The sequence below is a fragment of the Mustelus asterias genome, unplaced genomic scaffold, assembly GCF_964213995.1.
Source record: "Mustelus asterias unplaced genomic scaffold, sMusAst1.hap1.1 HAP1_SCAFFOLD_1836, whole genome shotgun sequence".
Classification (NCBI taxonomy): Eukaryota; Metazoa; Chordata; class Chondrichthyes; order Carcharhiniformes; family Triakidae; genus Mustelus; species Mustelus asterias.
The window spans coordinates 42,570-68,415 of record NW_027591781.1 but is presented as its reverse complement, the minus strand read 5'-3'; the positions used below and the strand labels follow the sequence as shown (position 1 = coordinate 68,415).

General features: G+C 46.5%; 1 protein-coding gene across 1 annotated transcript in view; it reads left to right on the top strand.

The window, feature by feature from the left end:
• The window catches only part of utp4 (UTP4 small subunit processome component), a 65,322-nt gene that overhangs the window by 5,190 nt on the left and 34,286 nt on the right, over nucleotides 1–25,846 (top strand). The window contains exons 3-8 of the mRNA XM_078206847.1: nucleotides 573–657; nucleotides 2,564–2,653; nucleotides 4,632–4,843; nucleotides 4,991–5,162; nucleotides 5,240–5,331; nucleotides 21,035–21,131. Of these exons, the coding sequence (XP_078062973.1) occupies nucleotides 573–657; nucleotides 2,564–2,653; nucleotides 4,632–4,843; nucleotides 4,991–5,162; nucleotides 5,240–5,331; nucleotides 21,035–21,131 (748 nt within the window). The remainder of the gene's footprint in view (nucleotides 1–572; nucleotides 658–2,563; nucleotides 2,654–4,631; nucleotides 4,844–4,990; nucleotides 5,163–5,239; nucleotides 5,332–21,034; nucleotides 21,132–25,846) is intronic.

The window sequence follows — 25,846 nt, the reverse complement described above, 5'->3', positions numbered from 1 at the left end:
TGTACCTGTCCTGGGAGTGTTTGATGGGGACAGTGTAGAGGGAGCTTTACTCCGTATCTAACTCCGTGCTGTACCTGTCCTGGGAGTGTTTGATGGGGACAGTGTAGAGGGAGCTTTACTCTGTATCTAACCCCGTGCTGTGCCTGTCCTGGGAGTGTTTGATGGGGACAGTGTAGAGGGAGCTTTACTCTGTATCTAACCCCGTGCTGTATCTGTCCTAGTGTTTGATGGGGTCAGTGTAGAGGGAGCTTTACTCTGTATCTAACCCTGTGCTGTACCTGTCCTACGAGTGTTTGATGGGGACAGTGTAGAGGGAGCTTTACTCTGTATCTAACCCCGTGCTGTACCTGTCCTCCTAGTGTTTGATGGGGACAGTGTAGAGGGAGCTTTACTCTGTATTTAACTGCATTGTACCTTTGACGATGAGGGACATACAATTTCTCTCCAGTAATGTTTCTGGTGTGGGTGCATGAAGTGAAAAAAGTTATTTTAATCTGATTGCTGAACCTCGCTGTGTTTCTGGCCTGTTCTGTGTGCACTGGTCACTGATGGTTTTGTGTCTCTGCCTACAGGTCGGATGTGAAGATGGCTCAGTCAAATTGTTTGAGATTGTTCCAGAAAAACTTCAGTTTGAGAGAAATCTGGATCGCCAAGAAGGTGCCAAGCAGAGTCCCCTATTTATGACAGTAGCAATCCTGAACCCAGCACCACAGTCTGGCTGGAGGCTCACTCAGGCGGTCACTGTGTCTCCATGTTACCCACACCTGTAAATGTTGTTGGAATGTGTGTTTGAGGGATGGTGGGAGGGTTGCAAGAGTTTCTTTGTCAGTATTAATAGGTTATGAATAAAGATAGCAAGACAACACGTGGCTGAAAAGAGTGAATGGATTTCAGGCAATTGGTAGCACGGTGATTATATTATGAATTAATTACTAATTTCATTAGTATAAGGAGTAGGCAGGCCGTGCAGGAATCTCCTAGGGCCTTCAAAACAGAAAGACCCTCTTGGATCATCCTCAACACTGGTGCCCCACAAGGCTGTGTTCTCAGCCTCCTACTATACTCCTTTTACACCTATGACTGTGTGGCCAAATTCCCCTCCAACTTGATTTTCAAGTTTGCTGACGACACCACCATAGTTGACTAGCCTTTCAAAGCACTTCATAATGGTGGATATCAGAGCCACTGGCCAGTAGTCTCATAACCTTTAAATTCTGACAGGAAGAATGTTCCTGATGCTGGGGGAATTCTCTACCACAGAATGTAGTTGAGGTTAAACATTGTATGTTTTTAAGAAGCAGTTAGATATAGTTCTTGGAGCAAAAGGGACCAAAGGATATTAAGGAAAGTGTGAACAGGTTACTGAGTTGGATGATCAACCGTGATCATAATGAATGACGGAATAGGCTGGAAGGGGCGAATAGCCTACACCTATTTTCCATGTTTCTATGACCCTTGGCTTTATTAATGGAGTCATGATGTGGAGATACTGGGGTGGGCACAGTAAGAAGTCTCACAACACCAGGTTAAAGTCCAACATGAGACCACTCCATCTGACGAAGGAGCAGCAAGCTCTGAAAGCTATGGTATTTGCTACCAAATAAACCTGTTGGACTTTAACCTGGTGTTGTGAGACTTCTTACTTTATTAATGGAGGACAGAGAATACAAAAGCAAGGAAGTTATTAAAATTGAGCATTCTGTTAGAGGAAATAAGGAGAAACTGTTTCTAATGGTTGGGGAACTGTGAAGCAGGAGACAGACATTTAATTGACAAACGGGCCTGGGGATGATGAGAATATTTTGAGTGACAAATTCTTATGATATGGAAAGCATTTCATGAATGTGTGGCAGAAACAGATTCAATAATAACTTTCAAAAGAAAATCAGATCCCAGTCTGATCAAGATCAGTTGTTAGCACTGCTGCTTCACGGCGCCAGGGACCCGGGTTCGATTCCTGGTTTGGGTCACTGTCTGTGTGGAGTTTGCATGTTCTCCCCATGTCTGCATGGGTTTCCTCCGGGTGCTCTGGTTTCCTCCCACAGTCCTAAAAACGTGCAGGTTATGTGCTAAATTCTCCCTCAGTATACCTGAACAGACATCTGAGTGTGGCGACTAGGGGATTTTCACAGTAACTTCATTGCAGCTTTAATGTAAGCCTAAGATGAAAGCAAATCACCGCGTTTGCTGGAATCTGAAACCAAAAGAGAAAACGCTGGAAAATCTCAGGACGTCTGGCAGCATCTGTAAGGAGAGAAAAGAACTGACATTTTGAGTCCCGATGACCCTTTGTCAAAGCATCTGGACTTGAAACGTCAGCTCTTTTCTCTCCTTCCAGATGCTGCCTGACCTGTGAGATTTTCCAGTGTTTTCTCTTTTGGTTAATGTAAGCCTGCTTGTGACACTAATAAATAAAAATAAAATAAAGTGCAGTGCAGTGCTCTGGGAAAGATCAGGGAAGTGATTAATTAGATATTTCAAAGAGTTAATACTGACATGGTAGCTTAACAGCTTCTCAATTAGCAGCAATAAGGTGATGGGTCTCTCTCTCTCTCTCTGGCAGGTCGCGTACTTTCCCTTGCATGGCATAAGTCGGGCACATTGATTGTAACAGGGTCACTGGATGTTATCCGAGTTTTTGACGTGAAGTCTGGTGAGTCAGTGTATTTATGATTTTATCAGAGTAAAGTCTGCTGGCTCGAGAACAGAATGAAGCAGTTTGATGCTGCCTTTTCAGCCTAGAGACCTGGGTTTGAAATTTTATTAGGTTAATGTTTATTCTCCATCCATAATTACACTTAAAGTAATGGTGACCTTTTTTCTTGTACATCAGCAGCCTGTGTGGTGAAGGTACACTGAAGGTGTTGTTGGGATAAGAACTAGGAGCAGGAGTCGGCCATCTGGCCCCTTGAGCCTGCTCCACCATTCAATAAGATCATGGCTGATCTTTTCGTGGACTCAGCTCCACTTACCCGCCCGCTCACCATAACCCTTAATTCCTTTACTGTTCAAAAATTTATCTATCCTTGCCTTAAAAACATTCAATGAAGTAGCCTCAACTGCTTCACTGGGCAGGGAATTCCACAGATTCACAACCCTTTGTGTGAACTCAACTCAGTCCTAAATCGGCTTCCCCTTATTTTGAGGCTATGCCCCCTAGTTCTAGTTTCACCCGCCAGTGGAAACAACTTCCCTGCTTCTATCTTATCTATTCCCTTCATAATCTTATATGTTTCTATAAGATCTCCCCTCATTCTTCTGAATTCCAATGAGTATAGTCCCAGTCTACTCAGTCTCTCCTCATAAGCCAACCCTCTCAACTCCGGAATCAACCTAGTGAATCTCCTCTGCACCCCCTGCAGTGTCAGTATATCCTTCCTCAAGTAAGGAGACCAAAACTGTACACAGTACCCCAGGTGTGGCCTCACCAGCACCTTATACAGCTGCAACATAATTTCACTGTTTTTAAACTCCATCCCTCGAGCAATGAAGGACAAAATTAGGGGAGGCGATGGCCGAGTGGTGTTATCGCTGGACTTAATTACCTGCTGCACTTGCAAACCAACTCCTTGAGATTCCTGCACAAGGACACCCAGGTCTCTCTGCATAGCAGCATGCTGCAATTTTTTGCCATTTAAATAAGTCAATTTTGCTGTTATTTCTACCAAAATGGATGACCTTACATTTACCAACATTGTACTCCATCTGCCAGACCCTCGCCCACTCACTTAGATTATCTATATCCCTTTGCAGACTTTCAGCGTCCTCTGCACACTTTGCTCTTCCACCCATCTTAGTGTCATCTGCGAATTTTGACACACTACACTTGGTCCCCAACTCCAAATCATCTATGTAAATCGTAAACAATTGCGGTCCCAACACTGATCCCTGAGGCACACCACTAGTCACTGATCGCCAACCAGAAAAACACCCATTTACCCCCACTCTTTGCTTTCTGTTAGTTAACCAATCCTCTATCCATGCTAATACATTACTGGTAATACCGTGCACCTTTTTCTTATGTAGCAGTCTTTGGTGCGGCACCTTGTCAAATGCCTTCTGGAAATCTGGATACACCACATCCACAGGTTCCCCATTGTCCACTGTACATGTAATGTTCTCAAAGAATTCCACCAAATTAGTCAAACATGACCTGCCCTTCATGAACCCATGCTGCGTCTTACCAATGGGGCAATTTATATCCAGATGTCTCGCTATTTCTTCCTTGATGATAGATTCAAGCATTTTCCCTACTACGGAAGTTAAGCTAACCGGCCTATAGTTACCTGCCTTTTGTCTACCTCCTTTTTTAAGCAGTGGCGTCTTTGGATGTGCTTGTGACTTGATGGTGGTGTTCCTATATGCTAAAGTCCTTGATGTATCTTCTCGATGGTACATACTGTGGACTCTGCATCACTGAATCCACACACATTGCTGACTCTTGCTCTCGTGCACTCACTCTGATATTAAGATTTGAGCCAGCTCTGATTCACTGAGCAAAATAAGTTTTTTAAAGCTTAGGGCCTTTTTTTTGACCCATCCTGTTTTTCTTCTGTTTAGGGCATTTAACTGAACCTCAGCTCCAGCCGATTGCCACATTCATCCATATTAATCACTTTCTTTTTCTGCAGGTCACTGCACACGCCGTATTCTCGTGGATCGTGGTGACATAGCTTTGCGCAATCGAGAATGTGTGGTGTGGAGTCTCTGCTTCCTGAGTGATTACACCATCGTGAGTGCAGATTCAGCGGGGAAAATGCAGTTCTGGGATTGGCAGACAGGAACTCTGCTGAAAACGCACCCCATCACCAAATGTGATGTGTTGTCGCTGGCAGTGAATGACGTGAGTGAGACTGGCTCCTTGTGTTAGCCGATTTCTGCCTTGGTTCAATCACACCCGATTCAGTTATAGCACCCAAGTCACCATCGCACTCTAGTCACTGCCGTGCTCTATTGTACACTCTGCTGACCAGGATCTTTCTCTTTCTAGGCTGAGGACAGCATTGTTGCTGGAACATCTGAGGGAGCCGTTGTCCAATTCCAGTTGCTTGCAGTAAAGTCAGGAGTTTCTGACGCCCAGTGGGTTCGTACAAAGACCTTTAGACACCACTCCCATGACGTGAGGGCTGTCATTCACACCAAGACTGCTCTGGTTTCAGGCGGTGAGTGGGTCACATCTCTTTGTGTTAAGTCAGCTGTGAGGTAGAACTTTTTCCTGAGCTACTTTCCTCTCGATTAGGTTTGGATGCTCAGCTCGTCATTCGTCCCCTGCTGGACCTAGTGGAAACCAAGTCGTATGAAACTACTCTCCGCAAAGTCCTCTTCCCACATGTAAGTGCTCTGTCTGTCTGCGTCTAATTACTCTTTTTAGATATGGGGCCCAAAACTGCTCACAATATTCCAAATGGGTTCTGACCAGAGCCTTATACAGCCTCAGAAGTACATCCCTGCTCCTGTATTCTAGCCCACTCGACATGAATGCTAACATTGAATTTGCCTTCCTAACCACCGACTGAACCTGTATGTTAACCTGTAGAGAGTCTTGAACCAAGGCTGTCAAGTCCCTTTGTACTTCAGATTTCCAAAGCCTTTCCCCATTTAGAAAATAGTCTACGCCTCTATTCTTCCTCCCAGTGCATAACCTCACACTTTCCCATATTGTGTTCTGTCTGCCACTTGTTTGCCCACTCTCCCAACTTGTCCAGGTCCTTATGCAGCCCCCCTGCTTCCTCAGGACTACCTGTCCCTCTACATATCTTTGTATCAGGTCCTTTGGCCTTCGCCCTTCAGCCCACCAAGCCTGTGCCAACACAGATGTTTCTCTAATGAACAAAGAACAATACAGCACAGGAACAGGCCCTTCGGCCCTCCAAGCCTGCGCCGCTCATGTGCCCAACTAGACCATTCGTTTGTATCCCTCTATTCCCAGTCTGTTCATGTGGTTATCTAGATAAGTCTTAAACGATCCCAGCGTGTCCGCCTCAATCACCTTGCTTGGCAGTGCATTCCAGGCCCCCACCACCCTCTGTATAAAATACGTCACCCTTACATCTGTGTTGAACCTTGCCCCCCTCACCTTGAACCCGTGACCCCTTGTGTTCGTCACCTCCGACCTGGGAAAAAGCTTCCCACTGTTCAGCCTATCATAGAACATAGAAACAATACAGCACAAGCAGGCCCTTCGGCCCACAAGTTGCGCCGGTCATGTCCCTACCTACCTAGGCTTACCTATAACCCTCAATCCTATTAAGTCCCATGTACTCATCCAGAAAGACCCTATCGAGTTTGCCTCCACCACCACTGACGGCAGCCCATTCCACTCACCCACCACCCTCTGAGTGAAAAACTTACCGTTGACATCTCCTCTGTACCTACCCCCCAGCACCTTAAACCTGTGTCCTCTCGTAGCAACCATTTCAGCCCTGGGAAAAAGCCTCCGAGAATCCACCCGATCTATACCTCTCAACATCTTGTACACCTCTATCAGGTCACCTCTCATCCTTCGTCTCTCCAAGGAGAAAAGACCGAGCTCCCTCAGCCTATCCTCATAAGGCATGCCAACCAATCCAGGCAACATCCTTGTAAATCTTCTCTGCACCCTTTCAATAATTTCCACATCCCTCCTGTAATGAGGCGACCAGAACTGGGCACAGTACTCCAAGTGGGGTCTGACGAGGGTCTTATAAAGCTGCATCATTATCTCCCGACCCCTAAACTCAATCCCTCAATTGATGAAGGCCAGCATACCATACGCCTTCTTAACCACCTCTTCTACCTGTGAGGTCGATTTAAGAGTCCTATGGACCCAGACCCCAAGGTCCTTCTGATCCTCTACACTGCTAAGAGTCTTACCCTTGATATTATACTCCTTCATCCCATTTGACCTGCCAAAATGGACCACTACACATTTATCCAGGTTGAAGTCCATCTGCCACTTCTCCGCCCAGTCTTGCATCCTATCTATGTCACACTGCAGCTTCTGACATCCCTCCAACCTATCCACAACACCACCAACCTTCGTGTCGTCAGCAAACTTACCAACCCATCCCTCCACTTCTTCATCCAGGTCATTTATGAAAATGACAAACAGCAAGAGTCCCAGAACAGATCCCTGGGGCACTCCACTGGTGACCGACCTCCATTCAGAAAAAGACCCATCTACAACCACTCTCTGCCTTCTGCAGGCAAGCCAGTTCTGAATCCACAAGGCAACAGCCCCTTGGATCCCATGCCCCCTCACTTTCTCGAGAAGTCTTGCATGGGGGACCTTATCGAACGCCTTGCTGAAGTCCATGTAAACTACATCTACCGCTTTTCCGAGACTCCCGTCTGCCTCTGCAAAAACGCCTGTCTGACCCCCTTAACTGTTGAATCCCTGATTAATACTGCCTTCCTCCTCCTTTACTTAGCCCACTGAGTTACAGGGCCGGACTCTGCTCCAGAGACACGGCCACTGCTGCTTCCCCCAGGTGGGCTGTCCCCCCCAGCAGTACTCAGACAGGGTACTTATTGTGAAAGGGCACATCCACCGGGGTGCTCTCTCACCTGAGCTTTCCCCTTCCTGGACGTTACATTGTGTGGCATTGTTAGTCAAGGACAGTATTACGGTGGCAGAAAGGACATTTGATGAGGACTCGTCTACTGAGGTAGTTTGGGCTGAGGTTAGAAACAGGAAAGGAGAGGTCACCCTGTTGGGAGTTTTTCTATAGACCTCCGAAAAGTTCCAGAGATGTAGAGGAAAAGATTGCAAAGATGATTCTGGATAGGAGCGAAAGTAACAGGGTAGTTGTACTGGGGGACTTTAACTTTACAAATATTGACTGGAAAAGCTATAGTTCGAGTACTTTAGAGTGGTCGGTTTTTGTCCAGTGTGTGCAGGAAGGCTTCCTGACGCAGTATGTAAATAGATCAACAAGAGGCGAGGCCACATTGGATTTGGTACTGGGTAATGAACCAGGCCAGGTGTTAGATTTGGAGGTAGGGGAGCACTTTGGTGACAGTGACCACAATTCGATTATGTTTACTTTAGTAATGGAAAAGGATAGGTATATACCAAAGGGCAAGAGTTATAGCTGGGGGAAAGGAAATTATGATGCGATTTGGTGAGATTTAGCTGGCATAGGTTGGGGAAGGAAACTGCAGGGGATGGGCACAATTGTAATGTGGAACTTGTTCAAGGAACAGCTACTAAGACTCTTGATAAATATGTACCTGTCAGGCAGGGAGGAACCAGACATGTGAGGGAACCGTGGTTTACTAAGGAGGTTGAATCTCTTGTGAAGAGGAAGAAGGAGACTTATGTAAAGATGAGACGTGAAGGCTCAGTTAGGGCGCTTGAGAGTTACAAGTTAGCCAGGAAGGACCTAAAGAAAGAGTTAAGAAGAGCCAGGAGAGGACATGAGAAGTCTTTGGCAGGTAGGATCAAGGAAAACCCTAAAGCTTTCTATAGGTATGTCAGGAGTAAAAGAATGACTAGGGTAAGATTAGGGCCAGTCAAGGACAGGAGTGGGAAGGACAGTTGTGCGTGGAGTCTGAAGAGATAGGAGAGGCACTAAATGAATATTTTTCGTCGGTATTCACACTGGAGAGGGACAGTGTTGTTGAGGGGAGTACTGAGATGCAGGACTGGATGGGATTGATGTTCATAAGGAGGAGGTGTTAGCAATTCTGGAAAGGGTAAAAATAGATAAGTCCCCTGGGCCGGATGGGATTTATCCTAGGATTCTCTGGGAGGCTAGAGAGGAGATTGCAGAGCCTTTGGCTTTGATCTTTGTGTCGTCATTGTCTACAAGAACAGTGCCAGAAGACTGGAGGATAGCAAATGTTGTCCCTTTGTTCAAGAAGGGGAGTAGGGACAACCCTGGTAATTATAGACCGGTGAGCCTTACTTCTGTTGTGGGCAAAGTATTGGGAAGGATTATAAGAGATAGGATTTATAATCACCGAGAAAGGAATAATTTGATTAGGGATAGTCAGCACGGTTTTGTGAAGGGTAGGTCGTGCCTCACAAACCTTATTGAGTTCTTTGAGAAGGTGACCAAAGAGGTGGATGAGGGTAAAGCGGTTGATGTGGTGTATATGGATTTCAGCAAAGCGTTTGATAAGGTTCCCCATGGTAAGCTTTTGCAGAAAATACGGACACATGGGATTGAGGGTGATTTAGTGGTTTGGATCAGGAATTGGCTAGCTGTAAGAAAACAAAGGGTGGTGGTTGATGGGAAATATTCATCCTGGAGTTCAGTTACTAGTGGTGTACCACAAGGATCTGTTTTGGGGTCACTGCTGTTTGTCATTTTTATTAATGACTTGGATGAGGGCGTGGAAGGATGGATTAGTAAATTTGCGGATGACACTAAAGTCGGTGGAGGTGTAGACAGTGTGGAGGGAAGTGGCAGGTTACAGAGGGACATAGCTAAGCTGCAGAGCTGGGCTGAGAGGTGGCAAATGGAGTTTAATGCGGATAAGTGTGAGATGATTCACTTTGGAAGGAGTAACAGGAATACAGAGTACTGGGCTAATGGTAAGATACTTGGTAGTGTGGATGAACAGAGGGATCTGGGTATCCATGTGCATAGATCCCTGAAAGTTGGCACCCAGGTTGATAGGGTTGTTAAGAAGGCGTACAGTGTGTTAGCTTTTATTGGTAGAGGGATTGAGTTTCGGAGCCAGGAGGTCATGCTGCAACTGTACAAAACTCTGGTGCGGCCGCATTTGGAGTATTGCGTACAGTTCTGGTCGCCGTATTATAGGAAAGCTGTGGAAGTGTTGGAAAGGGTGCAGAGGAGATTTACCAGGATGTTGCCTGGTATGGTGGGAAAATCGTATGAGGAAAGGCTGAGGGGCTTGAGGTTGTTTTCGTTAGAGAGAAGAAGGTTAAGAGGTGACTTAATAGAGGCATACAAGATGATCAGAGGATTAGATAGGGTGAATAGTGAGAGCCTTTTTCCTCGGATGGTGTTGGCTAGCACGAGGGGACATAGCTTTAAATTGAGGGGTGAGAGATATAGGACAGATGTTAGAGGTAGGTTCTTTACTCAGAGAGTGGTCGGGGCGTGGAATGCCCTGCCTGCAGCAGTAGTGGACCCGTCAACATTAAGAGCATTCAAATGGTTATTGGATAAACATATGGATGATATTGGAATAGTGTAGATTAGAGGGGCTTTAGATTGGTACCACTGGTCGGCGCAACATCGAGGGCCGAAGGGCCTGTACTGCGCTGTATTGTTCTATGCTCTATGTTACCCACTTGTCAGCCTCCCGTGGCCCTGGTGTGACCACCTGCTGATAGCTCCTGTCTATCACCTCCTCATTTTCCCTAACAAGACGAAGATCCTTGAGCTGCAGTTCTAGTTCTCTAACATGGTCCCTTAGGAACCGCAGGTCGACACACCCATCACAGATATGAATGTCCGGGAGGCCAGGAGCCTCCAGGACCTCCCACATCCTACATTGGGAACAACAGACTGGCCTCACACTCATAATTTCCCTTCTTACTTTAAGGAACACAGAGAAACGTACTTAAGAATTAAACTTACCCCGCTTCGCCCTTTCCGCCTATGCCCTTAGAGCCAACGCCCTTCGGCTCTCACTCTGCGCCTTTCTCACTCCACTGCCCGCTAACGACGTTGCCCACTGGATACTGCGGCCTGCTTTTAAACCTCCCGCGCACTGAAGAAAAATTTGACCCTTCCCAGAACACCCAGCGTCCTACTTCCGGGTGAGAGTTCAAAGTTTTTTTTAACAAAAACACCCGCGAAAAAGTAAATTAAACGAAATTAAAAGTAGTATTTTTAAATTAAAAGTATTTTAAAAGTAGATCTCCTTCCTCAGCACTCCTGCAATAAATCTCTCCTCTCTGTCTCACTCTGGCTGAACAATGAGCTATCTATGCCCTTCATAATTTTGTACACCTCTATTAGGTTGCCCCTCATCCTCCGTCTTTCCAGGGAGAACAACCCCAGTTTACCCATTCTGCCCTCATAGCTAAGACCCTCCATACCAGGCAACATCCTGGCAAACCTTCTCTGCACTCTCTCCAAAGCCTCCACGTCCTTCTGGTAGTGTGGCGACCAGAACTGGACGCAGTATTCCAAATATGGCCGAACCATCGTTCTATACAGCTGCAACATCATATGCCAACTTTTATATTCTATGCCCCGTCCAATAAAGGCAAGCATGCCATATGCCTTCTTCACCACCCTCTCCACCTGTGCTGCCACCTTTAAGGATCTGTGGACTTGTACACCCAGGTCCCTCTGTGTGTCTATACTCCTGATGGTTCTGCCATTTATTGTATAGCTCCTCCTTACATTTGATCTACTGAAATGCATCACTCCGCATTTATCTGGATTAAATTCCATCTGCCATTTCTCCGCCCAATGTTCCAGCCTATCTATATCCTGCTGTATTCTCTGACAATGTTCATCACTATCCACAACTCCAGCAATCTTCGTGTCGTCCACAAACTTACTGATCACACCAGTTACATCTTTCTTCAAATCATTTATATATATCACAAACAGCAGAGGTCCTAGTACAGAGCCCTGCAGAACACCACTAGTCACAGACGTCCAACCGGAAAAAGACCCCTCCACTGCTACCCTCTGTCTTCTATGGCTAAGCCAGTTCTCCACCCATCTAGCTAGCTCACCTTTTATCCTGTGAGATTTAACCTTTTGCACCAGCCTGCCATGAGGGACCTTGTCAAACGCTTTACTAAAATCCATATAGACGACATCCACGACCCTTCCCTCGTCAATCGTTTTTGTCACCTCCTCAAAAAACTCAACCAAATTTGTGAGGCATGACCTCTCTCGTACAAAACCATGCTGTCTATCGCTAATGAGATTATTCAGTTCTAAATGCACATATATTCTATCTCTAAGAATCTTCTCCAACAACTTCCCTACCAGGGAAGCTCACCGGCCTATAATTACCCGGGTTATCCTTACTACTCTTCTTAAATAACAGGACCACATTTGCCATCCTCCAATCCTCTGGGACCTCACCTGTGGTAGTCATGATGTGGAGATGCCGGCGTTGGACTGGGGTAAGCACAGTAAGAAGTCTCACAACACCAGGTTAAAGTCCAACAGGTTTATTTGGTAGCAAATACCATAAGCTTTCGGAGCGCTGCCCCTTCGTCAGATGGAGTGAATTCAAGTTTTACAATATAAAAGGATAAAAGAATTCGTCAGATGGAGCACTGTTGGAGAACAGATTTTTACTCCATCTGACGAAGGGGCAGCGTTCCGAAAGCTTACGGTATTTGCTACCAAATAAACCTGTTGGACTTTAACCTGGTGTTGTGAGACTTCTTACTGACCTCACCTGTGTCCAGTGAAGAGACAGAGATTTCTGTTAGAGGCCCAGCAATTGCATCTCTCGCCTCCCTGAGGAGTCTTGGATAGATGCCATCTGGCCCTGGGGATTTGTCTGTCTTAATGTTTCCTAAAAAACCTAACACTTCCTCCCTTGTAATTGAGATTTTTTCTAATGGGTCAACACATCTCTCTGAGACAATACCAGTCAACATGTCCCTCCTTTTTGAATATTGATGCAAAGTATTTGTTTAGGATCTCTCCTACTTCCTTTGGTTCTAAGCATAATTCCCCTCCTTTGTCCCTGAGAGGTCCGATTCTTTCCCTAACAACCCTCTTGTTCCTAACGTATGTATAAAATGCCTTAGGATTCTCCTTAATCCTGTCTGCCAAGGACATTACGTGACCCCTTTTTGCCCTTCTAACTCCCTGTTTGAGTTCTTTTCTACTTTCTCTGTATTCCTCCAGTGCTCCATCTGTTTTTAGCTGCCTGGACCTCATGTATGCCTCTTTTTTTCTTTTTGATTAGAGCCACAATTTCACTGGTTATCCACGGCTCTCAAATCCTACCTTTCCTATCCTTCCTCTTTCCAGGCACATGCCTGTCCTGCAGTCCTATCAACTGCTCCTTAAAAGACTCCCACGTGCCAGATGTGGATTTACCCTCGAACAGCCTCTCCCAAATCAACAGCCACCAAATCCTGCCTAATCCGGCTGTAGTTAGCCTTCCCCAATTCAGCACCTTACCCATAGGACAACACTCATCTTTTTCCATTACTATCCTAAAGTTTACAGAATTGTGGTCACTATTTGCCACATGTTCCCCTACTGCAACTTTGATGACCTGACCGGGCTCATTCCCCAGTACTAGGTCCAGTATAGCCCCCTCTCTAGTTGGACTGTCAACATATTGTTCCAAAGAACCTTCCTGTACGCATTTTATAAATTCTTCCCCGTCCAGGCCCCCAGCCCTAAGCGATTTCCAGTCTATGTGAGGGAAATTAAAATTAATATTTTCTTGCCTCTACCTGGGTCCATATCCCTTAATTCTCTGCCTGTTCATCTATCTATCCAGATGCCTCTTGAACGTTATTATAGAATCTGTTCCCACCACCTCCTCCGGCAGCGTGTTCCAGGCATTCACCGCCCTCTGTGTAAAAAAAAAACTTGCCCCTTACATCTCTCTCAAACTTTCCCCTCTCACTTTCAACCTATGCCCCCGAGTAATTGACACTTCAACCTTGGGAAAAAGACTGACTATCCACTCTATCCAAGCTTGTCATAATCTTGTAAACCTCTATCAAGTTCCCCCCTTATCCTCTGAGCTGTACAAAATGCTGGTTTGGCCACAGCTAGAGTAGGAAAGATGTAATTGCGCGAGAAGGATGCAGAGAAGATTCACTGGGGTGATGCCTGGGCTGGAGCGTTTCAGCTATGAAGAAAGGTTGGTTAGGCTGGGCTGTTTTCCTTAGAGCAGAGAAGGCTGGGGAGGGGACCTGATTAATGTGTACAAAATTATGAGGGACATGGATAAGGAAGATAGGAAGAAACATTTGCCCTTAGTCGAGGGGTCAGTAACCAGGCGGCATAAATTTAAAATGAGGGGCAGGAGATTTTTAGGGGATTTGAGGAAAAACCTTTTCACCCAGAGGGTGGTGGGAATCTGGAACTCACTGCCTGAAAGGATGGTGGAGGTGGGAACCCTCACAACATTGAAGAAGCATTTAAATCAGCACTTGAAACACCAAAGTGTACGAGACTATGGACCAAGTGCTGGAAAATGAGCTTCGAATCAATAGGTACTTAATAGCCGGCACAGACACGATGGGCCTCCTCTTTATTCAATCTTGGGACATAAGAATATAAGAAATAGGAGTAGACCATCTAGCCCCTTGAGCCTGCCCCACCATTCAACAAGATCAAGGCTGATCTGATAGTGGTTTAGTTCCAATTACCCGCCCATTCCCCATAACCCCTAATTCCCTTATTGATCAGAAATCTATCTACCCGTGACTTAAACATATTTAACGAGGTAGCCTCCACTGCTTCAATGGGCAGAGAATTCCAGAGATTCACTACCCTCTGAGAGAAGAAGTTCCTCCTCAACTCTGTTCTAAACTGACTTCCCCTTATTTTGAGGCTGTGTCCTCTAGTTCTTGTTTCCTTTCTAAGTGGAAAGAATCTCTCTGCCTCTACCCTGTCTAGCCCCTTCATTATCTTATATGTCTCTATAAGATCTCCCCATAGCCTTCTAAACTCCAACAAGTACAGGCCCAATCTACTCAATCTCTCCTCATAAGCTAACCCCCCCATCTCCGGTATCAACCTGGTGAACCTTCTCTGTACTCCCTCCAAGGCCAATATATTCTTCCGCAAATAAAGGGACCAAAATTGCACACAGTACTCTAGTTGCGGCCTCACCAGTACCTTGTACAGTTGCAGCAAGACCTCCCTGCTTTTATACTCCATCCCCTTCGCGATAAAGGCCAACATTCCATTTGCCTTCTTGATTACCTGCTGCACCTGCAAACTGAGTTTTTGTGATTCATGCACAAGGACCCCCAGGTCCCTCTGCACAGTAGCATGTTGTAATTTTTCACCATTTAAATAATAGTCCATTTTACTATTATTCCTTCCAAAGTGGATAACCTCACACTTGTCAACGTTATACTCCATCTGCCAGATCCTCGCCCACTCACTTAGCCTATCCAAATCTCTCTGCAGACTTTCCGCATCCTCCACGCAATTCGCTTTCCCACTCATCTTTATGTCATTCCCAAACTTTGTTACCCTACACTCGGTCCCCTCCTCCAGATCATCTATGTATATGGTAAACAGTTGAGGCCCCAGCACCGATCCCTGCGGCACACCACTAGTCACCAACTGCCAACCAGAAAAGCACCCATTTATTCCAACTCTCTGCTTCCTGTTAGATAGCCAATCCTCAATCCACGCTAACGCTTTACCCCCAACTCCGTGTACCCTAATCTTCTGCAGCAACCTTTTGTGAGGCACCTTATCAAATGCCTTCTGGAACTCCAAAAACACCACATCCACTGGTTCCCCTCTGTCAACTGCACTCGTTACATCTTCATAAAAGTCCAGTAAATTCGTCAAACACGACTTTCCCTTCATGAATCCATGCTGCGTCTGCTTGATTGAACCATTTTTTTCCAGGTGTCCTGCTATTTCTTCTTTAATGATGGATTCCAGCAATTTCCCAACTACGGCCTGTAGTTACCCGCCTTTTGTCTACCTCCTTTTTTAAACCGTGGCGTCACATTAGCTGTTTTCCAATCAGCCAGCACTTCCCCAGAGTCCAGCGAATTTTGATAAATTACAACCAACGCATCTGCTATTACTTCTGCCATTTCTTTCAGTACCCTGGGATGCATTCCATCCGGGCCCGGGGGCTTGTCTACCTTTAGTCCCATTAGCCTACCCAGCGCCACCTCTTTAGTAATAGTAATCATTTTAAGGACCTCACCCCCTACAGTCCCATGACCGTCAATTTTCGGTAAGCTATTTGTGTCCTCTACTGTGAAGACCGACACAAAAAACTTGTTTAAGGCCTCGGCCATTTCCTCGTTTCCCATTATTAAATCCCCCTTCTCGCCTTCTAACATTTACTTTAGCTACTCTTTTCCTTTTTATATATTTGTAAAAACTTTTACTATCAATTTTTATATTTTGTGCTAGTTTAGTTTCATAATCTATCTTTTCTTTATCGCTTTCTTAGTAGTTCTTTGTTGTTTTTAAAGCTTTCCCAATCTTCTAATTCCCCACTAGTTTTGGCCACTCTGTACGCGTCAGTTTTTAATTTAATACTCTCCTTTATTTCCTTAGTTATCCACGGCTGGTTATCCCTTTTCTTACATTTCTTCTTTATCACAGGAATATATTTGTGCTGAGTACTGAGAAAAATCTCCTTAAAAATCCGCCACTGTTGCTCAGCTGTCCTACCAACTAGTCTGCGCTCCCAGTCTACATTAGCCAATTGTGCCCTCATCCTATTGTACTCCCCTCTGTTCAAGCAGAGGACACTGGTTTGGGACCCTACTTTCTCACCCTCCATTTGTATTAGAAATTCAACCATATTGTGATCACTCATTCCAAGAGGATCCCTCCCAAGAGGATCCCTCACAAGAAGATCATTAAATTTACCTGTCTCATTACACAGGACCAGATCCAAGATAGCTTGTTCCCTCGTAGGTTCTGTAACATACTGTTCGAGGAAACTATCCCGCCAGCATTCTAAGAACTCTTCCTCAAGTCCATCACTTCCGACTTATAGAACATAGAAAGCCACAGCACAAACAGGCCCTTCGGCCCACAAGTTGCGCTGATCATATCCCGACCTCAAGGCCTATCTATAGCCCTCAATCCCATTAAATCCCATGTACTCATCCAGAAGTCTCTTAAAAGACCCCAACGAGTTTGCCTCCACCACCACCGACGTCAGCCGATTCCACTCACCCACCACCCTCTGAGTGAAAAACTTACCCCTGACATCTCCTCTGTACCTACCCCCCAGCACCTTAAACCTGTGTCCTCTCGTAGCAACCATTTCAGCCCTTGGAAATAGCCTCTGAGAGTCTACCCTATCCAGACCTCTCAACATCTTGTAAACCTCTATCAGGTCACCTCTCATCCTTCGTCTCTCCAGGGAGAAGAGACCAAGCTCCCTCAACCTATCCTCATAAGGCATGCCCCCCAATCCAGGCAACATCCTTGTAAATCTCCTCTGCACCCTTTCAATGGCTTCAACATCTTTCCTGTAATGAGGTGACCAGAACTGCGCGCAGTACTCCAAGTGGGGTCTAACCAGGTTCCTATAAAGCTGCAGCATTATCTCCTGACTCCTAAACTCAATCCCTCGATTAATGAAGGCCAGTACGCCATACGCCTTCTTGACCGCATCCTCCACCTGCGAGGCCGATTTAAGAGTCCTATGGACCCGGACCCCAAGGTCCTTCTGATCCTCTACACTGCTAAGAATGGTACCCTTCATATTATACTGCTGCTTCATCCCATTGGATCTGCCAAAATGGATCACTACACACTTATCCGGGTTGAAGTCCATCTGCCACTTCTCCGCCCAGTCTTGCATTCTATCTATGTCTCGCTGCAACTTCTGACATCCCTCCAAACTATCCACAACACCACCTACCTTGGTGTCGTCAGCAAACTTACCAACCCATCCCTCCACTTCCTCATCCAGGTCATTTATGAAAATGACAAACAGCAAGGGTCCCAGAACAGATCCCTGGGGCACTCCACTGGTCACTGACCTCCATGCAGAGAAAGACCCCTCCACAGCCACTCTCTGCCTTCTGCAGGCAAGCCAGTTCTGGATCCACAAGGCAACAGCCCCTTGGATCCCATGCCCTCTCACTTTCTCAAGAAGTCTTGCATGGGGGACCTTATCGAACGCCTTGCTGAAGTCCATATAGACCACATCCACCGCTCTTCCTTCGTCAATGTGTTTGGTCACATTTTCAAAGAACTCAACCAGGCTCGTAAGGCACGACCTGCCCTTGACAAAGCCGTGCTGACTACTTTTGATCATACTAAACTTCTCTAGATGATCATAAATCCTGTCTCTCAGGATCCTCTCCATCAACTTACCAACCACTGAGGTTAGACTCACCGGTCGGTAATTTCCCGGGCTGTCCCTGTTCCCTTTCTTGAATATAGGGACCACATCTGCAATCCTCCGGAACCTCTCCCGTCTCCATCGACGATGCAAAGATCATCGCCAAAGGCTCCGCAATCTCCTCCCTCGCCTCCCACAGTAACCTGGGGTACATCCCATCCGGTCCCGGCGACTTACCAACCTTGATGCCATTCAATAGTTCCAACACATCCTCTTTCTTTATGTCCACATGCTCGATCCTTTCTGTCCACCGCAAACCAGCAGTACAACCACCCAGATCCCTTTCCACCGTGAATACCGAGGTAAAGTATTCATTAAGCAGCTCCGCCATTTCTAACGGTTCCGCACAAACTTTTCCCCCTTCACCTTTTAAGGGTCCTATGCCTTCACATCTCATCCTTTTACTCTTGACATATTTGTAGAAAGCCTTGGGATTCTCCTTAATCTTACCCGCCAAGGTCTTCTCATGACCCCTTCTCGCTCTCCTAATTTCCTTCTTAAGCTCCTTCCTACATCCCGTATACTCCTCTAAATCCTTAACACCTCCTAGCTCTCTGAACCTTCTGTACGCCTCTCTTTTCTTATTCACCAGGTTCATCACAACCTTCGTGCACCACGGTTCCCGTACCCTACCAACACCCCCCTGTCTCATCGGAACGTTGTCATGCAGAGCTCCAGACAAACATTCCTTGAAAAGCCTCCACTTTCCTTCGGTACTTTTCCCCAAGAATGCCTCCTTCCAATTTACCCGTCTAATTTCCTCCCTGATGACACTGTATTTCCCTTTACTCCAGAGAAACACTTTCCTAGCCTGCCTGATCCTATCTCTTTCCAATGCTATCGTGAAGGAGATAGAATTATGATCGCTATCCCCAAGATGCTCACCCACCGAGAGATCCTCCACCTGTCCAGGTTCATTAGCCAGCACCAGATCAAGTACAGCCTCTCCTCTAGTAGGCTTATCCACATACTGTGTCAGGAAACTCTCCTGGACACACCTAACAAACTCCTCTCCATCCAAACCCCTAGCCCTAGGGATATTCCAATCTATGTTTGGGAAATTAAAATCTCCCATCACGACAACTCTGTTATTCCTACATCTCTCCAGGATCTGTTTCCCCATCTGCTCCTCAACATCTCTGTTACTATTGGGCGGCCTATAGAAAACACCCAGCAAAGTTACCGACCCCTTCCTGTTCCTAACCTCCACCCACAGAGACTCCGTAGTCAATCCCTCCACGGCGTCCACCTTCTCTACAGCCGTGACACTATCCCTGATCAACAGTGCCACTCCTCCCCCCTCTCTTGCCTCCCTCCCTGTCCTTCCTGAAACATCTAAAACCCGGCACCTGAAGCACCCAGTCCTGTCCCTGAGACATCCAAGTCTCCGTAATGGCCACCACATCACAATTCGAAGCAGCAATCCACGCTCTAAGCTCATCCACTTTATTCACTACACTCCTGGCATTAAAATAGACACATCTCAGACCTTCAGCCTGAGCACTTCCCTTCTCCATCACTCGTCTAACCTCCCTCTTACCCTGTTGACATTCCTTATCTATTTGCGAGCTAACCTCCTCGCTCTCAGTCCCCTCATTTCGATTCCCTCCCCCCAACCTTTCTAGTTTAAAGTCTCTCCAGTAGCCTTAGCCAACCTTCCCGCCAGGACTTGAGTCAACCAATCAATATGCAGGTTAAAATCCCCCATGATTATTGCTGTTCCGTTTTTGCACGCATCCATTATTTGCTTGTTTATCGCCTGACCCACCTCAAAGTTATTATTTGGGGGCCTATAGACCACGCCCACCAGTGACTTTCTCCCCCTACTATTCCTTCTCTCCACCCACAACGATTCCACATTCTGCTCCTTAGAGCCTATATCATCTCTCACTACTGCCCTGATGTTATCTTAAATTAACAGAGCTACCCCACCTCCTTTTCCTTCCTGCCTATCCTTCCAAAATGTCTGATACCCCTGGATATTCAGTTCCCAGTCCTGGTCACCCTGCAACCACGTTTCTGTAATGGCCACTAGATCATACCCATTTGTACTGATTTGTGCCATCAACTCATTCACTTTGTTTCGAATGCTACGTGCATTCAGGTAAAGTGTCTTTATGCTAGCCTTTATATGGACCCGATTTGTTAGTGCATTCTTTTGATTGCATGCTCTGTCCCTACCTGTCGCAAACTGGTTATCCTTCCCCAGACCATCTCCTTGCACTGCGTTGACCTTCTTGTGTTTGTCACCTTTTTTACCCTGCCTGAGCCCTTGACTCCTTTAACTAGATGAATGTCCTCATCATTCACCTGCACTTGTACCCTCTCCTTTACCTTTGATTTTGTAATTCCCCATACCCCTGAACCCTCCCCCCCCACTATTTAGTTTAAAGCCCTATTTACAGCCCTGGTTATATGATTCGCCAGGACTCTGGTCCCAGCACGATTCAGACAAAGACCATCCCATCTGAACAGGTCCCATCTTCCCCAATACTGGTGCTAATGTCCCATGAATTCAAACCCATTCCTCCCACACCAATCTGTGAGCCACGCATTTACCTCAATCTTATTGACCCTGTGCCAATTCACATGGGTGTCACTGGCTGGCCAGCATTTATTGCCCAACCCCCGGAAAGAAATTGGATGGGTACTTGAAGGAAGTGAATTTGCAGGGCCACAGAAATAGAGTGGGGAATGGGATTGATTGGATTTCTCCAGCGAGAACAGGCATGAGATCGATGTGTCGAATGGCCTCCGTCTGTGCCATATGACTCTACACTTTAAATAGTAGGATGCCGGAGATGAGCCAGAGTCTAGCAGCCTTTGGGACAAAAGGAATTGGGGAACGATGAGTAGAAACGGGTTTGTTGCCTGTAGGTGGTGAAATTAGCAACGGTTACAATATAGAGAATGATTGGTTGGAAATTGTTCCTTGACTTAATAGCTTGTGCTAATCAGCCTGCTCTCGTGGCTGCAATGAAGCTTGCTGTGTATGTGGCGGGAGGGGATGTGAAAGAGGCAAGTAAATCTTTAATTCAATTCCTTGACCTCTCCACAGCGAAACCTGGTGTGTTGCAGCCGGAGGGTAAATCTGCTCCTGTTTCAGTTCCCAGAGCAGCTGGAGTTATGGCAATTGGGCAGCCCTGGAGCCACAGGTAAAGGTAATGTTTAGTCAGCCACGCTGGGAATAATGATGATAATACAGATTTAATTTGCTCTCGAGGGCAACTACGGATGGGCAAAATTCTGGCCTAGCCAGTGGCACCCAAGTCCCATTAAAGCATTCTTTAAAAAGTTAATTAAGAGCAATGTTCTATAAAATTGGAAACACAGTAGCAGAATGAAATGAGGTACAACTGAGGATGCTGAATGGTAATGGCATAGTCCATGCTGTGGGCACAATGTGAAACCAAGCAGGCTATTGCTCTCTGCTACTGTGTGGCTTACAGTCCACTTTGGACTTGGCTCGGTGGTGCCGTGGCTGCGGTGTTGTCCCTTAAATAATAGGATGGAGGATCGGAGAATCTTTGAGAATTATGGTAAGTTTGGAATGACTTGAATTATAGACCATACGGCACAACAGAATTCCATTTGGCCCTTCGTACCTTTGCAGGCTTTTTGAAAAAGCTGTCCAAAAAATCCCAGTCTCTCTCTCTTTCCACATAACCCTGCCAATTTATCCCTTCAAGTATTTATCTAATTCACTCTTAAGTTCCTTTTAAATTGGCTGCCATTCCTCTTTACGATGATGCATTCCATCTCAAGGCAGCTTGTGTGTAAAACATTTTTCCTCATTTCTGCTGACTCTTTTGTCAATTACTTAAAATCTGTGTCCAGTGGCTGTTGAACCATTTATCTTATCTACTCTCTCTAAACCAGGATCTCCCAAGGTGGGTTCAGTGGTAGGCCAGGCTGGTGTAAATACATTGAAAATTGTACAAAGCTGGCTTCTCCAGAAACCAGCATTTACCTGGCTTATTTTTTATATACTATAATCCTTGCGTTTACACTGAGGGAGTCAATTTTTAGTACTTTTTCTTTTTTTAGATAAGATGAGTAGCGCTACAGCAGGGTGGCAGGTGGGTGGTTTGGTGTAGAAATGGTTGGATGGTATTATAATCTTAATGGGTGAGGAAAACCCCTGTTAGAATTATTGGGGTTGTGTTTTTCATTTGTATTTTTGTTATGTTGTGATTTGAGAATCCTTGTTGCTTTCCTATGAAGATACAGACAGATCATATATCCTGGAAAAGACTGGGCCCTTTTTTTGTCATTGGTGTCTCTGGTGTTGCTGAGAGTGGAGAATTTGCTCTGGTGTACGCCTGGGAACGGTTGGCTAATCCTTGGATATCTAGTCGAGATAAATATCTAGTCTATACCACTGGCAGCACGGTGACAGTGGTTAGCACTGCTGCCTCATAGCACCAGGAATCCAGGTTCGATTCCCAGCTTGGGCCACTGTCTATGCGGAGTTTGTACGTTCTCTCCGTGTCTGCGTGGATTTCCTCCCACAGTCCGAAAGACGTGCAGGTTAGGTGCATTGGCCAGTCTAAATTCTCCCTCAGTGTACCCGAACAGGCGCTGGAGCGTGGTGACTAGGGGATTTTCACAGTAACTTCATTGCAGTGTTAATGTAAGCCTTACTTGTGACACTGATAAATAAATAATAAAATAAATATGGTCTAGTTGGTTTGATTATTACTTTGGTTTGGCTTCACAGGTAGTCGCAGTGATTATTTGCTTGGCACATGGAGGAGTTGGTGGGCATATTATCCAATTGTTGGGCTTTTCTCTGGGCGGGAAATGGATCAAATCCCGCTGATAGCGGGATTTGAGGTACCTAGAGAAAGGGGAAGTTAGCTTTATTCAATGTAATAGAGTGATGAAAATATTCTTGGTTTGTGGCCCTTATGTTAGGGAGTTGTTGATCAGGTTAGGGCAGCAGTGGCTGTGTTTATCTGTCTCAGGTGGAGGGTATGTTGGACGGGGGACGGGGGTTGCCCTCCCCCAAGATATTCCCTTTTGGGAATTTCTGGACTGCTTTCTCTCCTGAGGCCTGGTTCCCCCGGGGATGTAGTGTCCTGTTGGTTGTGAGCCCGAGTACAAGCCTGAGGGCTTCAGTTCAGGGTTGTTGGAGTCTTTCTTTGGTTGGAGGAGTAGGTCGCCTACTCCGAGTGGTCTTATTATGTGGAAACTCCAGACTCCTAGTTTTGGGCTCTCCTGAGAGGCCTGTTCTTTGTGACGTTATGCTGTTCTGTTCTTGGTTTCCTTCCTGTGAAAGTGTAGGTGGAAAATCTGCATCTGGCGTCAGTTGGATAATCCCGATGCTCCCCTTTCTCTTTGGGGCTTCCTTTCTGCATCCAGATGGGTGGGGTGTTGATGTGGGCCACGATTTGTTATAGTTGATCCTGGATGGTTTTCCTTGTTTCGTTGGGAGGAGGAAGGTCGTATTTCTCCCTGCGATACCCTGTTGATGGGTGTCTTGAAGACTCTTCTTGTTAGTGGAGCTTCCTTGGTGGAAAATGGTTTAAGGTTTCCGGTCTTGGGGAGCCTGATCAGTGCCTCTGATATGGCTGGAGAGGAAGGAGGTTTGTAGTGTTGCGAGCCTAGGTGAGGTGTATGATTCCTTGGCTTACTGGTTCCTGTATATGAGAACGCACGCAGACATGCCACATCCTATACTGATGACGGTATCCCGATGGTCCCCTTTTTCTGGATTATCCTTTCATTACTTAGAGATCCTGGGATGTTGTTAGGCACCGGTTGGTTGTATATTATCCCTTAGGGATCCTGTGTATTGTGTAGCTCTGTCTCTGTGTGGAGGGGGACCGGGGGGCCATGTGCTTGCGGTGTTATCATGAGATCACTCTATGGTTTCCTTTCTTTATCTGTAAGAGAAGAAACACTGACTACAATTATTTCAATGGTTGATAATTGGAATAATCTGTATGACTTTGCTGGTCTTTTCCGTATCTTTAGTGGAATAATGGTCACGACGCTCCCAGATTTTGGGGATGTTTTGTGGCAAGTGTAAAATGGAAAACTTCCAATAAAAATATTCTTAAAAAAACAAAGTTAGTAATCCAGAGGCCCGGCCTATCACGGTGGCTGGTAATCCAGAGGCCCAGCCTATCACGGTGGCTGGTAATCCAGAGGCCCAGCCTATCACGGTGGCTGGTAATCCAGAGGCCCGGCCTATCACGGTGGCTGGTAATCCAGAGGCCCGGCCTATCACGGTGGCTGGTAATCCAGAGGCCCAGCCTATCACGGTGGCTGGTAATCCAGAGGCCCAGCCTATCACGGTGGCTGGTACTCCAGAGGCCCAGCCTATCACGGTGGCTGGTACTCCAGAGGCCCAGCCTATCACGGTGGCTGGTAATCCAGAGGCCAAGCCTATCACGGTGGCTGGTGATCCGGGGCCCAGCCTATCACGGTGGCTGGTGATCCGGGGCCCAGCCTGTCACGGTGGCTTGTACTCCAGGGGCGCCCAGCCTGTCACGACCATGACGCTATCATTGTAAAAACCAATCTGGTTCATTGATGTGCTTTAGGGAAGGAAACCTGGCATTCTTACCTGGTCTGGCCTACATTTGACTCCAGATCATAAGAAATGTGGTTTACTTAACTACTTCTACAATGGCCTAGAAAGCCACTTGGTTCAAGGACAGTTAGGGATGGGCAACAAATGATGACTTTGTTAGCGATGCCCACATCCCATAAAAAAGAAAAAAGGAGGTCCTTGCCAACCATTCGGGAGCATCGCTGTGCCCCCTGTTCCGTCGCTGTGCGCCCTGTTCCGTCGCTGTGCGCCCTGGCCCGTCGCTGTGCGCCCTGGCCCGTCGCTGTGCGCCCTGGCCCGTCGCTGTGCGCCCTGGCCCGTCGCTGTGCGCCCTGGCCCATCGCTGTGCGCCCTGGCCCATCGCTGTGCGCCCTGGTCCAGTCTGAAAAACAGCTGTTCATCAATACTCCTCTTTGTTTTCTGTTTTTTAGCCAAATTTGTGTCCATGCTATCGCTGTCTCTTCAACCCCATAGGCTTCAATTTTTCTGACAAGTGTATTGTGGAATTTTGTGAAGCATCTTTGGAGTCTGATGATGCAGCTGTATAGAACGCTGGTTAGGGCACATTTGGAGTACTGCGTCCAGTTCTGGTCGCCGCACTACCAGAAGGACGTGGAGGCGTTGGAGAGAGTGCAGAGAAGGTTTACCAGGATGTTGCCTGGTATGGAGGGTCTTAGCTATGAGGAGAGATTGGGTAGACTGGGGTTGTTCTCCTTGGAAAGACGGAGAATGAGGGGAGATCTAATAGAGGTATACAAGATTATGAAGGGTATAGATAGGGTGAACAGTGGGAAGCTTTTTCCCAGGTCGGAGGTGACGATCACGAGGGGTCACGGGCTCAAGCTGAGAGGGGCGAAGTATAACTCAGACATCAGAGGGACGTTTTTTACACAGAGGGTGGTGGGGGCCTGGAATGCGCTGCCAGGTAGGGTGGTGGAGGCAGGCACGCTGACATCGTTTAAGACTTACCTGGATAGTCACATGAGCAGCCTGGGAATGGAGGGATACAAACGATTGGTCTAGTTGGACCAAGGAGCGGCACAGGCTTGGAGGGCCGAAGGGCCTGTTTCCTGTGCTGTACTGTTCTTTGTTCTTTGTTCCATTTACACAACAGTTCTCTCCATTATGTCATCAAAGTATTCAATCAAATTAACTCAAACACAAGTTAACAAATCTACGCTGGCACTCATTAAGCCTTCCTTTCCCAAGTGCCAATTAATGTTGTATTAGATTATTGTCTCTAAAAGTTTCCCCATCGCTTGCATTAAGCTGAGTGCTCTGTACCCCTCTTTATCCCTCTACCCTTTGTTT